The 16,820-nt window shown below is 41.8% G+C and overlaps 1 protein-coding gene across 2 annotated transcripts in view; it reads left to right on the top strand.

Annotated features, from left to right (window-relative positions):
• Nucleotides 1-16,820, top strand: part of mks1 (MKS transition zone complex subunit 1) — a 73,448-nt gene that overhangs the window by 17,856 nt on the left and 38,772 nt on the right. For both annotated transcript variants that reach the window (XM_048557167.2, XM_048557166.2), the window contains exons 5-9: nt 7,060-7,157; nt 11,259-11,387; nt 11,481-11,585; nt 13,407-13,515; nt 15,596-15,652. In XM_048557167.2, the coding sequence (XP_048413124.1) occupies nt 7,060-7,157; nt 11,259-11,387; nt 11,481-11,585; nt 13,407-13,515; nt 15,596-15,652 (498 nt within the window). The remainder of the gene's footprint in view (nt 1-7,059; nt 7,158-11,258; nt 11,388-11,480; nt 11,586-13,406; nt 13,516-15,595; nt 15,653-16,820) is intronic.

The following is a 16,820-nucleotide window of genomic DNA, read 5'->3' as shown; positions in this document are numbered from 1 at the left end:
TTCAGCTGCGACATCAATCACCTTCCTTCCATCATAAGGCCAGAAGTGGAGAGGTTCGCTGATGATTACACAATGTTCAGCACCATTTGTGAATTCTCAGATACTGAAGCAGTCCATGTTCAAATCCAACAAGATGTGGACAACATCCAGGCCTGGGCTAACAAGTGGCAAGTGACATTTGTGCGGCACACGTGCCACGCTATGGCCATCATCAGTAACAGACAATCTAACCACCACCCCTTGACATTCAGTGGTGTTACCATCACTGAATTCCCCCCCTATCAACATCCTGGGCATTATTATCGACTAGAAACTCAACTGGACTCACCACATAAAAACTGTGGCTGCAAAAGCTAGGCATACTGCGGTGACTGACTCATCTCCTGACTCGTCCAAGCCTGTCAGCCATCTACAAGGCACAAGTCGAGTATGATGGAATACTCCCCACTTGCCTGGATGAGTGCAGCCCAAATACCACTCTCAAAGCTTGACAGTCTCCAGCACACAGCAGCCTACTTGATTGTCCCTACATTCACAAGCATCCAGCCCCTCCACCGCCAATGCTCAGTAGCAGCAGTGTGTACTATCCACAAGATGCAGTGCAGAAATTCATCATAGATCCTCAGACAGCACTTTCCAAACCCAAGACCACTTCCTTCTAGAAGGACAGGGCAGCAGACAAATGGGAATGCTACCACTTTCAAGTTCCCTCCGAGCCAATAGCCATTCCTTTACTGTTGCTGGGTCAGAATGCTGGAATTCCCTCCCTAATTGCATCATGGGTCAACGCATAGGTTCACGAGGTCAATTCCTGGAATGGCGGGACTATCATATGTTGAAAGATTGGAGCAACAGGGCTTGTATACACTTGACTTTAGAAGGATGAGAGGGGATCTGATTGAGGCATATAAGATTATCAAGGGATTGGACACTCTGGAGGCAGGAAGCATGTTTCTGCTGATGGGTGAGTCCAGAACCAGAGGACACGGTTTAAAAAATAAGGGGTAGGCCATTTAGAACAGAGTTGAGGAAAAACTTCTTCACCCAGAGAGTGGTGGATATATGGAATGCTCTGCCCCAGAAGGCAGTAGAGTCCAACTCTCTGGATACTTTCAAGAAAGAGATGGATAGAGCTGTTAGAGATAGTGGAATCAAGGGCTATGAGGATAAGGCAGGAACGGGATACTGATTATGGATGATCAGCCATGATCATAATGAATGGTGGTGCTGGCTCAAAGGCTGAACAGCCTACTCCAGCACTTATTGTCTATTGTCTATAACCCACAGCAGGTGGACAGCAACGGTTCAAGAAGGCCGCTCACCATCACCTTCTGAAGGGCACCTAGGGATGGGCAAGAAATACTGGCCAGCCAGCAAAGCCCACAGTCCACAAATAAAAAAAGAAAAGTGTTGTGGGAGGGAACCTGAGTAGGAATGAACAAGAAAAATTTTGCAAGTTCTATTAAAAGACAGGCAAAGCTAGGTCCCATCCAGATTAACTATCCATTTAACTGGAAGAAATGAGACAAATTAAAGGAGAAATTGTTTGGTGAGAGAAGACGCTGTACCTGGTGGCCTGGATGTGAACTGTTGAGGCTTTCATTTAAGAAATAAGTGGAGATCCCTCAGACTGTCTTGGTGAGGGGTGGAGGTATAGGGGGATTAGGTATCCATGATGAAGAGGTGTTGGTACAGGTCAGAAAACTGCAAATTGTTGAGATGCCAAAGGATATCAGAAGAATTGCAAGTATAATTGGGAAGAGATTGGACCGAGGGGGGAGAAAGAGAGTCAAGGTGGGATGAAATAAATTGGGGTGCAGGAGTAAGCTGGAATGATGGCTCTGGAAGTGCAGTACTGTTTCTGGATTTGGGAAAGAACATAGTACCCTGACCTAGCATAGAATATTTCCTTTGAGGTGGCTGCTGTGGAGGGAAGATCTCTAAAGGAGATGACGCCATTGACAATTTGGAAATAATGACTTGATGTTCATTTGTGGGGTCACAGTCTAGTGGAGATAGGAAGAAGTATCTGATGGTTGACATTCAGCCTCTGCCACGTAGAAGACTGTATGCTAGATGACAACTGCACTAACCTTGTCAGCAGGTTTATTAACAAAGTGAGGGTTAGACCTCCAAGAACACAGTACAGCCAGTTCAAAGGTAGTCGGCAGTGTTACTTAAGGTAATCGTTATCATGCTGACAATTCTTGATGAGATCTAGAATGGGTAAAAGATCAGAGGGAGGAGTCCAAGTGGAGGACAGGACTCCTGGCCGAAGAAGTAGGCATGGAGACGAAGGTGACTGAAGAAGGGTTTGATGTTTTGCCGCTCCAGAAATTCATTAAGGTGCAGGTGTAAAGAAATAAAACTGAGTCTTGTATAGAGTACAGATTATTCAGCATGGAAGCGCGGAAACTAAATGTAGGGAATACACAACAAGAGATGGGATTAGGAGAAAGATGGAGTCAGAGGAGCTGGATGGGGAAAGGATCAAGAGGGACGTTGATGTCCCTGAATTGTTGGAACTTACATTCCTTCACACGATTGTCATCTTAATGCTTTGTCTACGTACTTTGAATATGTCGTTTTCTTTTTCCTTTTATTTCTCTCTTCACGCGTTGTGTATCTGTACCGGTTGGTTCATGGCTGCTTTTTGGTGTAGTTTATTTATACTGAGTTCTATATTGACCACTGGAGCCCCAGTACTACTTGAGGTTTTTTTTTAAAATCTGTTTAGTTTATTTGGTTCCACTTCATCTCCTTTAAATTAGCTGTGTTTTTCATAATTCCTTATTTTGTTCTTTGTCTTCTGTGCTCAATCATTGTAACATCATTAAGTCTTAAGATAGCAGTTGATTTGATATTTCCATACCCTTTTGTTAACTCTTCTGGCTAATTTATTACTGAATACAGCAATGCTTCCCTCATGGTGAAACTTTTTCTCAGTTAGAGAGGAGTTCTGAAAAATATGTTTTAAAGAACAACTCCATTTCTTGTTCCAACTTTGGTGCTTCCTCTTGTTTGTTTGAGTTCAGTTAAAATGCCACTTGATAATTAAGTAGAGTCCTAGAGTTGTACAGCATGGAAACAGACCCTTCAGTCCAACTCGTCCATGCCAACCAGATATCCTAAATTGATCTAATGTCATGTGCCAACATTTGACCCATTTCCCTTTAAAGCCTTCCCATTCATTTACCCATCCAGATGCCTTTTTAAATGCTGTTATTGTACCAGCCTTTGTAGCCTCATCAGACACCTCATTCCATGTGTGCACCATCCTCTGCATGAAAAGGTTGTTCCTTGCATTTGTTTTATAACATGCCCCTCTCACCTTAAACCTATGCCCTCCAGTTTTGGATTCCCTTGGCTATTCATCCCATCCATGCCTGTCATAATTTATAAACCTCTATAAGATCATCTTTCAACCTCTGATGCTCCAGGGGAAAATAATCCCAGCCTGTTCAGCCTCTCCTTTATAGATTAAGCTCTCAACCCCAGCAAGATCCTTGCAAATCTTTTCAGCACCCTTCTAAGTTCAACAATAACTTTCCTAAAGCAGAGAGATCAGATGTTTTCACACCATGCCCAGTTCCTCAGACTTGTGCAACATACACTGGACCATAGTCTGTCTCCTAAATCTTCATTTCGCACATTTTCATCCTCCACTTCTTTTCCACTATTTGGTGGTCTATCCCTTTTGTGTAGTCTGTTTATTTTTTGTTTCAAACCATGTGGATTTTGTTTCTGCTGTCATTGTTTTCTGTAATGAATCTAATTAGCTATACCTCAAACTTTCATCCTTCCTATCCTTTCTTCTTATGCTATTGTCTGCAGTGCTTAGTTGTTATTTCTGATCTTCATGTAGCCATTTTTTGTGATTGCTGGATATTACTGCCTCCAGTGGCCCATTTTACTTAGTGCAGGAGAGTACATTGTAAACAAAGGATTTAACTTGTTTACAGTTATTTCCTTATAGTTTGTGATTGTTTGTTTGTTTTCTGACCTTTTGAAATGTTACTCTCATTTCTTGCCTTGACCTGACCTTTGCGCTCCCCTGCAATTACTTTCAGTATCGAACATGTTGTTTTCACAGGATTCCTCTTCTTATTTCTACTCCCCTCACCCCCTCACCTCAACCCCCATGCTGAAACATGTATTCTAATAGAGGTAGTTTTATAATGAGGGAAAAATCTACTTTAAGTATTACAATTATGACAAGGTGTGCATGTAGTTGTAATAAAGGAGAAATTGAGCTCCTCTAATAATTAAGCCAAAACACAAACCCCAATTTATTATGACAGGAGTCCCGTCTAATAATTACCCCTGAAATACCCACAGAAGCTCGCCTTTCCCCTCATAATCTGTTAAAAGAAAGAAAATCCCTAATCTACCCTATAAATGACAAGTAACAATCTATTTATTTAATTTTAGCAATGAGCAAATTAACAGAATTACTAACAAACCAAACAATTCCTCCCGAGTGCTAACAATTCCCTAACTGAACCAAATTATACTGGAATGCTGTTCAATAAACACAGGTCCCACTAATATAAACTTAATTAATAAGACAACAATAAATTAAAACTTAATAAAAACCTGAAAGAACTGCGGATGCCATCAATCAGGAACAAAAACAAAGTTGTTGGAAAAGCTCAGCAGGTCTGGCAGCATCTGTGAAGGAAGAAACAGTTAACATTTCGGGCCTGGTGATCCTTCCACAGAACCCTTCCTGTTCTGAAGAAGGGTCATCAGACCTGAAATGTTAACTCGGTTTTTTCCTTCATCAGGTACTACCAGACCTGTTGAGCTTTTCCAGCAACTTTTGTTTTTGCTCACAAATTAAAACTTACATTCACACGAACTCAGAGAAATTAATCTTCTGGAAAGTTCCGTTGTCTCTGTTGATCGTCTGTCAGGGGTGCTTTCTTTTCCTGCTGTTCTAATTTCTTCGGTGAGAACTTTGAACTAAAAATGCCATGGTACCTTTTGGGGCTTTTTAGAGAGCTTAATAATTTTGTTGAAAGCAGGTTTATTTCTCAGGTGGCAGATTTATTTTCGTTTCAATTGGCAGTTGGATATCTGCTGATTTTCTAAATGCCATTTTTTTTATACCCTTGATGAACTGGTGGCACAGTGGCTCAGTGGTTAGCACTGCAGCCTCACAGCGCCAGGAACCCGGGATCGATTCCAGCCTTGGGTGACTGTCTGTGTAGAGTTTGCACATTCTCCCTGTGTCTGCGTGGGATTCCTCCAGGTGCTCCGGTTTCCTCCCACAGTCCAAAGATGTGCAGGCTAGGTGGATCGGCCATGCTAATTTGCCCCGTAGTGCTCAGGGGTGTGTGGGTTATAGGGGGATGGGTCTGGATGGGATGCTTCAAGGGGTGGTGTGGGATTGTTGGGCCAAAGGGCCTGTTTCCACACTGTAGGGAATCTAACCTAATCTTAAAAACTGTCCATTTCTTAAACTAGAATTGATCCCAGGTTGTCAACACAATCAGATTTAAATTCAGTTGGCTTTCATGAACTCTGTGTTGCTACTGCTTGCGGACATTTTTCTGTTTAAATCTCCAAGTTTAGAAAAACACTTTCTTCCTCATTATTTTTACAAACATGTTTTAGCTTCCTGCCTTCTAACTCATGTGTACTCTTCACAACTTTGTAATGTAGTTAACACCAAAACTCCTATTGGTATTGCTGATTTAAGTCCATTTATTGAAAAGGTGATGGGACATATTGATTTTAGCAGGAAGATAAGCACCACTTTTCATTCTTTTGTATGCAGAGGTGTGTTCCTGTTTTCTGCACTTTTTACAGAAACACTTCCATTTCTAATGCCTTAGCCAAGTTTTTTTAAAAGTGTAAGCTTTCATAATGTGTTGGTATGATGAAGTGGTTGACTTGCTGGTCAAGTTGGCTTGTTTTTGTTCAGGTGTTTTGTCACTATAGTAGGTGACATCATCAGTGGAGTCTCTGATGAACTGTCATTTCTGGTTTTGATCTGTATGGATTTGTATATTGGGCCCAATTCTGTATGTTTGTTGATTGTAGTATTGGTGGAGAACCGTGCCTCTAATCCCCGTGTGTCTATGTTGGCTTCGGCTACGATGGTTACTCAGTTAAATTGATGACCTCATTGCCTGAACGTACTAATATTTAAGGAAAGTTTGTTGTGCTGTTTTGCTGCTGGCTGATGTTCATGTATTCTGATGGCTAGTTTCCTTCCTGTCTTTCCAATGTATATAGAATTGGACTCCATATACAAAACCATACACACCAAAACCAGAAATGATAGCTCTCACCATAATGGACCAGACAGTATAAATTCCAAGCAGACTAGAATAACATCGCTTCTTTGGAGGCTCCACTGATGATGTCACCACACGTAGCGACAAAGCGTCTAAACAAGAGCAAGCAAGTCAACAACCTCATCCACTACCCAAGCTACAAATTTTTGCCAAAACTTTAAAGTGTTGGTACGATATTTATCCAGGGCCGTTAAAATCAAGGCCAGTATTTTTCTAGCACAGAATTCACATTCAACTACCAGCAGGAGATATTCGCTTTTTTTCCTTCTTCTGGATCCCAGTACACTGAGATAAATTTCTAAGATCAGCTATTGTGATTCAAATCTAGAATGTTGTACTTTGAATAGATACAGGAGAATGATGGATTCACACAGTCTAGAAGAAACCCATTCAGCTCATTGTGTTTGCCCAGCTCTTTAAAGGAATTATCCAATTACTTATACTTCCTTGCTCCTGAGAGTTTTTTTTGCTTTTCAGGCATGCATGTCATTCCCTTTGCAAGTTACTATTGTATCTGCTTCCATCGACCTTTTAATACTAGAGCAAGCAGGTCATTGACCCAAAGAGATCAGTAGAAACCTTTCCTTTTAACATTCTGCACGAGGTATTGTGGCTGGCTAAGAAATGGAGAAGCTGGTGACTGTTTGTAGCATTCTCCAAGTGACAGTGTGACACTGACTACAGAGGTATGTAAATACTGAACGATCTGAAGTTGTGCCAGCTGTTGGTAGTAAATGTGTATCCTGTTTTCCAGTATTCTCAGTCTACGACCACATCAGCAAAGGAGACTCCATCATATCTGGCAGAAAGGATGTCTCATGTTCGGCGGAGGAGGCAGGAGCGCAGAATGATGTGAGTGAAGAGATCGCAAGTATTTATTTGATAAAGCAGTGGAAATGTTGAGGTTTTTGTTCTAAACAGATACAGTTTAAATATCTAGAATATAGAACAGCTCAGGCCCTTTGACCCACGATGTTGTGCCGATCTTTTCACCTAAACCTAAGGTCTGTCTAACCTCCACCCCTACCTTTACACTATCATCCATATGTCTGTCTAATAGCTGCTTAAATGCTCCTGATGAGGCTGACTCCACTACCCTCTCCGGCAATGCATTCCACGCCCTTACCGCTCTCTGAGTAAAGAACCTAACTCTGATGTCTCCTCTATATCTACCTCCACTCAGGTTAAAAACTATTCCCCCTTGTAATAGCTGCCTCCACCCTAGGAAAACGTCTCTCTTAAAATAATGAGAACCATGTGCTAGCTCTGTAAAATGCTCAGCATTTTGCTTTAATTGTTTTGAGGCTTGATTCTGATCTGACCACGTCCAACAAGGAAGAATCTAAACACCGCTCCTTTAACATATAAGGGCACTCCCATCATTGAATCGCCCGCTACCAGCTTCCTGGGGGTTAACTTGAATCAGAGATTCAATTGGAATTAGCCACACAAATACTGTAGCTACAAGAGTGAGTCAGAGGTTAGTGGGAGTGGAGTGGTTTTTGAAACATAGGGAGGCAATGGCCTAGTGGTATTATCGCTGGACTGTTAATCCAGAGATCCAGATAACGTTTTGGAGATGTGGGTTCGAATCCTACCATATCAGATGGTGGAATTTGAATTCACTAAAATATCTGAAATTAAGAATCTAATGATGACCATGATTCCATTGTCGATTGTCGGAAAAACCCATCTGGTTCACTAATGTCCTTTAGGGAAGGAAAAAGCCAACTGGCCTAAGTGTGACTCCAGACCCACAGCAATTTGGTTGACTCTGAACTGCACCCTGGGCAATTACGAATGGGCAGTAAAAGCTGCCTATCCAATGATGCCCTCATGCCATCAGTGAATAAAGAAAATATAACACTTGTGTAGTGAATCAAGGGGGGGGAAACTCTTTGCTGGAGAGAATGATACACAGCAGAAAGGAAGATGGTTGTGGTTGTTGGAGATCAATCATCTTGGTTCCAGGACATCTCAATAGGAGGGGGGTTAGGGAGGAGATAGGTCGGTTCAGGGAGGACGGACGGGTCAAGGAGGCGGGATGAGGTTAGTGGGTAAGAGATGGGGGTGGGGCTTGAGAGGGAGGAAAGGTTAGGGAGGCGGGGACTAGCTGGGCTGGTTTTGGGGTGTGGTCAGGGGAGAGGAGATTTTGAAGCTTGTGAAGTCCGTATTGATATCCTTGGGCTGCCTGATTCCCAAGTGAAGTATGAGATGCTGTTCCTGCATCTCATATTGTCATCATGGCAGTGCAGAAGGCCCAGGATGGACATGTCGTTCGAGTTTGGGGGGAGCTGGGAGGGAGTTGAAATGGTTCACGACTGGGAGGTGTAGTTGTTTGTTGCAAACTGAGCATAGGTGTTCTGCAAAGTGGTCCCCAAGCCTTCACTTGGTTTCCCCGATGTAGAGGAGGCTGCAACGTGAACACCAGATATAGAAATCACATTAACAGATGTGCAGGTGAACACCTGTTGGATGTGGAAGGTCTTCTTAGGGCCTGGGATTGGGGTGAGGGGGGAGATATAAGGGCAGGTGTAGCACTTGCTTCGGTTGCAGGGAAAAGTGTCGGGGTGGTGTGGCTGGAGGGGAGTGTGGAGCGGACAAGGGAGTCGCGGAGAGAGCGGTCCCTGAGGAAAGCACGTAAGGGTGGGGAGGGAAAATTGTCTTTGGTAGTGGGGTCAGTTTGCAAATGGCAGAAATGTCGGAGGATGATGCATTGGATTTGGAGGTTGGTTGGGTGGTACGTGAGGATGAGGGGGATTCTGTTTTGGTTATTATTGCGGATGGGGGTGTGAAGGATGAGATGCGGGAAACATGGTCGAGGGCATTTTCGATCACTGTGGCGGTGAAGTTGCGGTCCTTGAAAAAAGAGGACATCTGGGATGTTCGGGAGTGGAATGCCTCATCTTGGGAGCAGATGCGGTGGAGGCAAAGGAATTGGGAACAGGAGATGGCCTTTTTAAAGGAAGGTAGCTGAGAGGAGGAATATTCTAGGTAGTTGTGGGAGTCGGTAGGCTTAAAATGGATATTGGTTTCCAGGTGGATGCCAGAGATGGAGACAGAGAGGACCAGGAAGGAGAGAGAGGCATCAGAGATGGTCCAGGTAAACTTAAGGTTGATGTGGAAGGTGTTAGTGAAGTGGATCACTTGGCTGAGCTCCTCAGGGGAACACAAGGCAACGCCGAAACAGTCATCAATGTAATGGGGGAATGGGGCCATTTGGAGGAGGGATTGTTCCACGAATCCTACAAAGAGGCAGGCATGACTTGGGCCCAAGCGGGTACCCATGGCCACCCCTTTTGTCTGTAGGAAGTGGGAGGAATTTGCATGTTCACCTGCACATCTGTTAATGTAATTTCTATATCCGGTGTTCCCGTTGTGGCCTCCTCTACATTGGGGCAACCAAGCGGAGGCTTGGGGACCGCTTTGTGGAACACCTGCGCTCAGTTCACAACAAACAACTACACTTCGCAGTCGTGAACCATTTCAATTCCCTCCTCCGTCCCACCCCCCAAACTCGTCGGCGACATGTCCATCCTGGCCTCCTGCATTGCCACGATGACACGACCTGAAAGATGCAGGAACAGCATCTCATATTTCACTTTGGAACCCTGCAGCCCGAGGATATCAATGCGGACTTCACAAGCTTCAAAATCACCCCGTTCCCGACCACATCCCAAAACCAGCCCACCTAGTCCCCGCCTCCCTAATCTTTCGTCCCACCCCAAGCCCCACCCCCATCTCCTCCCCACTAACCACATCCTGCCTCCTTGACCTGTCCGTCCTCACTGAACCGACCTACCCCCTTCCTAACTCCCCACCTACATTCACCTTCACTGGCTCTAACCCCACTCTGACCTGCCTCTAACCTCTAACTCTTCGACCTGTCTGTCTTCTCTCACCCTATCTTCTCCTTTATCCATCTTCTATCTGCCTCCCCCTCTGTCCCTATTTTTTTCAGAATCCCCTTCCCCTCCCCCATTTCTGAATAAGGGTCTCAGTCTGAAACGTCAACTTTCCTGGTCCTCTGATGCTACTTCGCCTGCTGTGTTCATCCAGCTTCACACCATGTTATTTCAGATTCTCCAGCGTCGGCAGTTCCTACTATCTCCATCTCAGCAGGAGTTGTTTCAGAGCAGTGTTCTTGGCCCAATCATCATCAACTGTTTCGCTACTGACAGCCCCTCAATCAGAAGTGGCAGCATTCACTGATGATTGCACAATTTTCAGCACCATTTGCAACTTCTCTCGTACTGAAGCAGTCTACACATAAATGCCACGAGATCCAGGTAATGATCAGGCTTGGGTTGACAAGTGGCAAGTAACATTCATTCCACATATGCCAAGCAATGACCACATCCAACAAGGAAGAATCTAAACACCACTCCTTGACATTTAATGACACTCCCATCACTGAATTGTCCAGTACCAGCATCCTGGAGGTTAACTTTGATCAGAAATTCAGTTGGAATTAGCCACACAAATACTGTAGCTACAAGAGCGAGTCAGAGGTTAGGAGTCATGCAACAAGTAATTCACCACCTGACTCCCCAAAGCCTGCCCACCATCTGCATAGTACATATCAGGAGTGTGATGAATATTCTTGAACTGCCAAACACATACAAAGCTAGGAACCTAGCAAATCAGGTAATATTATAAGCTCATGTATACTAAGAACTGAAATAAAAGAGCCCCAGATCATTTCTTATTGACTTCCTATAATCCAGATAAGGCCTTAATCTCCACTTTTTTGGAACCATTTCTGGCTATGAAAAGCCAGTATGTAACTCATTGCATTGTCACTCCAGTGAGTGGAGACTTCAGTATTCGATATGTGGTGGGACTCGGTACCTTAATGTAAACTAGCAGTTGAACCTGAATCATGCTCTTGATGTGGGAAACAAACTGTGTAATGCCTTTACATTGACGTTATATCTTTATGCTAACATTTAGGGAAGGGAAGATTCCAAGGTCACGGATCATCACCTGGGAGCCAACTGAGGAGTTTGTGAGGAATAATCATGTCTTGAATAACCCTGTGCAAACCATGTATATTATGGGAGACTTGGGGCCATATGGAAAGTAAATATTCTATCTTTGAGTCAAAATCTTACCACACTGAAGTTGGTGACATTGATTTCAGTTTTAATAATTAATTTTGTTCTGTTTGCCCAGGCTAGGTAAGCGTGAGGATGAGTATGTATTGTGCACCATTAAAGTGGACAACAGTGGTGTTCTGTCCATAAAACCTGACTTCAGTGACTCCAAACCGGCTTACAGGAAAGTATTATATTCTGAGTATTATATTATACCTCTGAGTATTAAGATAGTAATCAATGGCTGCTGTGCCTCTCAGTGTGTATTGCAAGATATTTTTGCAGTTTGTTAGAGTTTGAGACTCTTGGAAACTATCTCAGTGATATACTTTCTCTGCATGAATTCTTGGCCCAGGTCACACCCTCCCTTCTGGATTTGCTCATCCAAATGTACCCTGTTGAATCTGTTGAGTCAACGTCATTTTTCTGTTTCTAATATTAAAGGGTTACAATCCAAGTGTATGGAACCCTTCTCCAAAATATAATTCTTTTAAGCTCTGATGTATGCTGGTGGATCTTTGCTGAACTCCTTCTAAGACCACTGTCTCCGTTCTGAGATGTCATGCCCAGATCTTATCCCTGTACTACAGATGGGATCAGAATATGGCTCTCTACAGCTGAAGCATCACTTGCTCACTCGTATTTTGCAAACTTTCTTGAAATAAAAGCCAACATTTCAGTAGCATCTTTTTGATTACTCTTTATACTTGTTCACTGCAGATTTCAATGCATGCAGACAACCATATCTCTTTGATCCCTTGCAACATTTCTGTGCCTCACCATTGAAAAAATAATCCTTACGTTAAAATCTAAACTAAAAGCTAAAACATTGACAATACAGAGGTCATTGTGTTTAAAAGTAACAGGTTAACATATGGGTGGAGACAGTGCCACTTTTGATTAACAATTAGGCTGAGGAAGATGCTTCTTTTACAGGATTAATGTGAGGGGAATGGCAGGCAGTTGTTGGAGGTGAAGAGTTCAGTGATGAATTAGTTTTGCAGGCACCAATTCAACAATGGGTGTGAAATATTGGATTGGAGTTCAAGTACATGGGGAATGGAGAAGATAAAGAGAAAACAGAAGTGGGCACAGTGCCTGGTATGTCATCTTCTTATAACAAGGGTATCTTAGATGTGACCCTGACCTTGAAGGTTAAGATACGCAGTTGAATTTGGCTATTCCAAATTTTTGATACGTCCTGTTTAGCAAGACTATTTCTGCACTCCTGAGGACACATCACACTGCTTGATAAATCCTGAATCAGCCCACCACAACTTGTTAATATCAATGCTATGAGATCCCTGTATTGGAAAATAGCATTTAAATTACATATATTTGGACACCTTTGCTATAAATTATCCTTTGCTATTTACATTAAGTCTCAGTTGTGGCTCAGTAGGTAACAGTTTTGCTTTTAAACTAGAGGTTGTGGGTTCAGGTCCCATTTTCAGTACCACAGGACAGCAATCTAATTCAATACTCTTATGCAGTACGAAGAGGTCTCATCAGGGTCCCAGTATAAAAGATTCAATGGCACTGTTTCAAAGAAGTGAAAAAGTTATCTCTGGTGTCCTGAGCAATGTTTATAGTTTAATCAATATCAGAGTATCTGGTCTTTTTCACATTGCTATTAATGGGAGCTTGTTGTTACAAATTGGTTTCAGCGTTTCCTGCTTTATATTAATGTCATTTTTTTAAAAAAAAATCTTAATTGAGTGTAAAGTGTATAATTGTAAAAGGTACTATTTAAATGCAAGTCTGCCTTCCTGCCTATAAAGGCAACCATTGTCCTGTCACAACTTCCATCAGAAACACTAACGTTGCTTGTTCGGATGCTGATTGTCCAGTCGTGCATTACTGGTATTTTTAAAGTCTTATAATTTTTGTTAGATTTTCTCTTCCAGAACTGATTCCGACTGTTTATCAGATAGACCTGTAACAGAATTTTCATTTTTACCCCTTGGTTCTTATTTCTGGCGTTTTCTATCCTGGCTGTGAATAGAATTGAGACTGAAGGAGAGAAGAAGGAACTATGGCTGTACACAATTAACAACGCATCTGTCACAGTCCAGAAGGAAGATCAGGAAAGGGAGAAACATCTCTTCAAAGATGTAAGCAAACGATGCTTTTCTTAGTGAGTTGATGCTAATTTTCTTCAGGCTAACCTAGGCTGCATGTAGCTGTTGAATTACATTGTTGGTTAGAATTAATGTTTCTCTATCTTGTGTTGAAAAGGCCAGTAGGAAAACATTATTGCATATCTTGTCAACTCTGTCAATGCACTAAGTCAAAATAAGGTATGACAGAATGACGCAACCACCCATGTGTACCTTACAGATGTCATCCTTCTTCAGTTTTGAGCCTGTCCACTTATGTCTATTGGAAGAGGTACCTAACTTCTGGAGTATTCTGAGCAGTTTTAGTCCCCTTATTTAAGGAAAGATATTATTTCATTGAAGGTATTTCAGAGAGGGTCCACAAGGATCCCCGGTGTGGACGATTGCCTTACAAACGAAGTTTGAACTGGTTGGGATGCCACTCTTTGGAAGTTAGAAGAATGAGAGGTGCTGTCATTGAAACATACAATATTTCTTAAGGGGTTTAACAGGGTAAATGCTGAGAGGATGCTTCTGCTCTTGGGAGATACTAAGACCAGAGGGCTCAGGATAAAGGGCTGCTAAGTCTGAGTTGAGGAGGCTTCTCTTATCTCAGAGGGTTGAGTGTCTTTGGAACTCATGCCGCAGAGAGTATGGGGCAAATCTCTAGTGTACATTTAAGACTGAGACAGACTGATCTTGGTCTTTAGGGGAATCGAGGGCTGTGGGGAAAGGGCAGGAAAATGGCCATGTGGAGTGTTGGATAAGTCATGATCTTATTGAATAGTGAAGCAGGCTCATGTGTCCGAATGGCATACTTTTTGCTCCTGTTTCTTATGGTCATTGTCACTTGGTGTCTCAGAAGGTCTTAAATGAATAGCTAGACATCCAGTTGCAAGATTACTACAAAGAACACATCAGTATAACGTGTGTTGCATTTTTTCTGGTGTCACAGTATCATGAGTTCAGCTAATACAGCACTCTACAAAACAGTCAACAAGTCATGGCCCACGGATGGTGAAGAAACAATTTAGAATGAATTTAACTTGCTGCTGTGTAAAGTTGAATTGCGAGGAGGTACTCTGTTAACTGTTTTCGTGACTTCCCAGGTGGAGGTGCTATATATTCTGCTCCTGTGTAGCGTTCTCTAGGCAGCAAGATTTTATTCTCCTCCTGTAGACTCCTCACAGAAGCAGAGTAAATAGTGCTTTTCCACCCCATGTCAGACTGAACCAAGCAAGTATTCTGTGTTGAAGTGATTGCTTCGATACCAGTTTATCTTTCTAACAATCTCACTTTATCTATTTATATCAGTTCTAACAAGTCACTTCTTATTTGTTTCTCCAAGCCTACCTTCTGTCTCACATCTTTGTGTATGGTTTGTCTCCTCATTGTTGCCATGGTTTTAACAGACAGCTTGCATTTTTTCAATGTTACTTCCATGAAGTTTTCTGCTTTTTGTTCCTGTCAAGCACATTTCTTAGTGGCTGTGTAAATTCCAAGTTTTTCAGAAGTGTTTTCATGCCTGAGAATGATGTTCTGAAAAAGATTAGAAGAAAAAAATTAACTTGTTCTTCAGCTTTTCTGTGTCATCTTTCCTTTTTCATCTCTATATTTAGAGATTTATCTTTAAATACTCCTATGACTACAACCTTAAATACTTTGCAACCTAGAGTCAGTTAAGGGGATCCTCCAAATCGCATGAGCCAAGCTTGAATACTCCTCTTTTGTTCAATCCTCTCTTCCTTCTGTAATCTTTTAAAATCCAAATTGAGCATTACCCAATGTATATGAATCTCAATTTACCAGTTTGCGTGTTCCAGCCCTTGTGATGGTTGATGCTCAGTACTTTTATTCTTTACTAAATTACCCAATAAAAAGTTCTGCCTCGTGCTCCATGCTCAGCCTGTGTACAGCAAACATAAGAAACTTGACTGAGTATAAAGTCTTGTTTAATATACACCGTGTTAATAGCCTTGGTGATGATCAAGCAATGAGAGATATGCAGATTCTCATCTTTTAACTGTATATCTAATTTGTATTGCCTTTTATTCAATTTTAAGTCTTGATAATTCAGTTCTTACCTTGCTGACAGCTGTACGACAGACACAAGGATTACCTTCGTAGTTTGGTTGGAGAAGAATTTGAAACAGTAAGTTTTTTGTTTTTCCTTTTTTAGCTTCAGTTTTCAAGGAGGAGCATGACATTTGTATTTATTTCAATATGATGTGTTAGCTGCAAGGATCTTTTTCAAATAGGCAGATTACCAATACGAGCAAGTCTGCGGCGTAGAGTAACATATAGTTCAACCAGAATTGGCTTGAAGCTGACCATTGCACTTGGCTGCAAACGTAATTTCTTTGAAGTTAAAGTTGAAATATTTTTGTGCTGACTAGTATTTCCAAAGAGCACTTGCCATTTTATTGCTATCAAATCAGCTTCACTGTTGCTGTCTGTTAGCAGGTAACACAGATACTGTTCATATGTCACTTTTCCAATAGCTTAGGTGGTATTTGGGAAAAGGGGGTAAGCCATTTGGCTCTCTAGCCTGTGTTTCAGTCTGATACCAAGATGCTGCTGATGTCTTCATCCCAGTGTGAGGATCAGTAATAATAGATGATGTTAATTTATATAAAAATTGGGTAAAATGATCAACACTAGTGCAGTGAAAGAAGAATTCCTGAAATGAGTACAAGATGGATTTCTGGAGCAACACATTAAGGAATCAACTAGAGGCTTGAATATTTCAGACTTAATTATGTGCAATGAGAAAAGGCTAACTAATAACCATGCTATAAAGGAGCAATGAGGAAATAATGACCATAATATGACAGTTTTATAATAAATTTGAAAACAAATGTGTAGTTCATTCTGAAACTAGAGTCAAAATTCTGCACAAAGAAAATTGAAGATATATAAGAGAATATGGCAATGGTGGATTAGGAGCATACATTAACAGATTTAACAGTAACTTGACTAGAATTTAATGAAATATTACATGGTTTCCAATGCATATTTAAGATACAAAAACATTATTGTAAAGGTAAGTCAACTATAGCTAAGTCATGATTGCGTTAGGTCAAACAAAGTGGCTTATAGTGATGCCTGTAAAAGCGGTAAGTCTGAGGATCGGAAAAAAATTAGAATCCAGAAAAGTATGACCAGTGAATTGATAATGAAAGGGAGAATAATCCATATCAGGGAGTAATATAAGCCAGACTATAAAAGCTGCTTTACATGTGTCAAGAGTTAATAATCAACAAGGATAAATGTGGATCAATTACAGGCAGAGACGGGCAAATTTATGATGGAAAATAATG

The sequence above is a fragment of the Stegostoma tigrinum genome, chromosome 27 (genome assembly GCF_030684315.1).
Source record: "Stegostoma tigrinum isolate sSteTig4 chromosome 27, sSteTig4.hap1, whole genome shotgun sequence".
In the NCBI taxonomy this organism is placed as follows: Eukaryota; Metazoa; Chordata; class Chondrichthyes; order Orectolobiformes; family Stegostomatidae; genus Stegostoma; species Stegostoma tigrinum.
The sequence above is the reverse complement of the archived record's forward strand: the minus strand, read 5'-3'. Positions and strand labels throughout refer to the sequence as shown.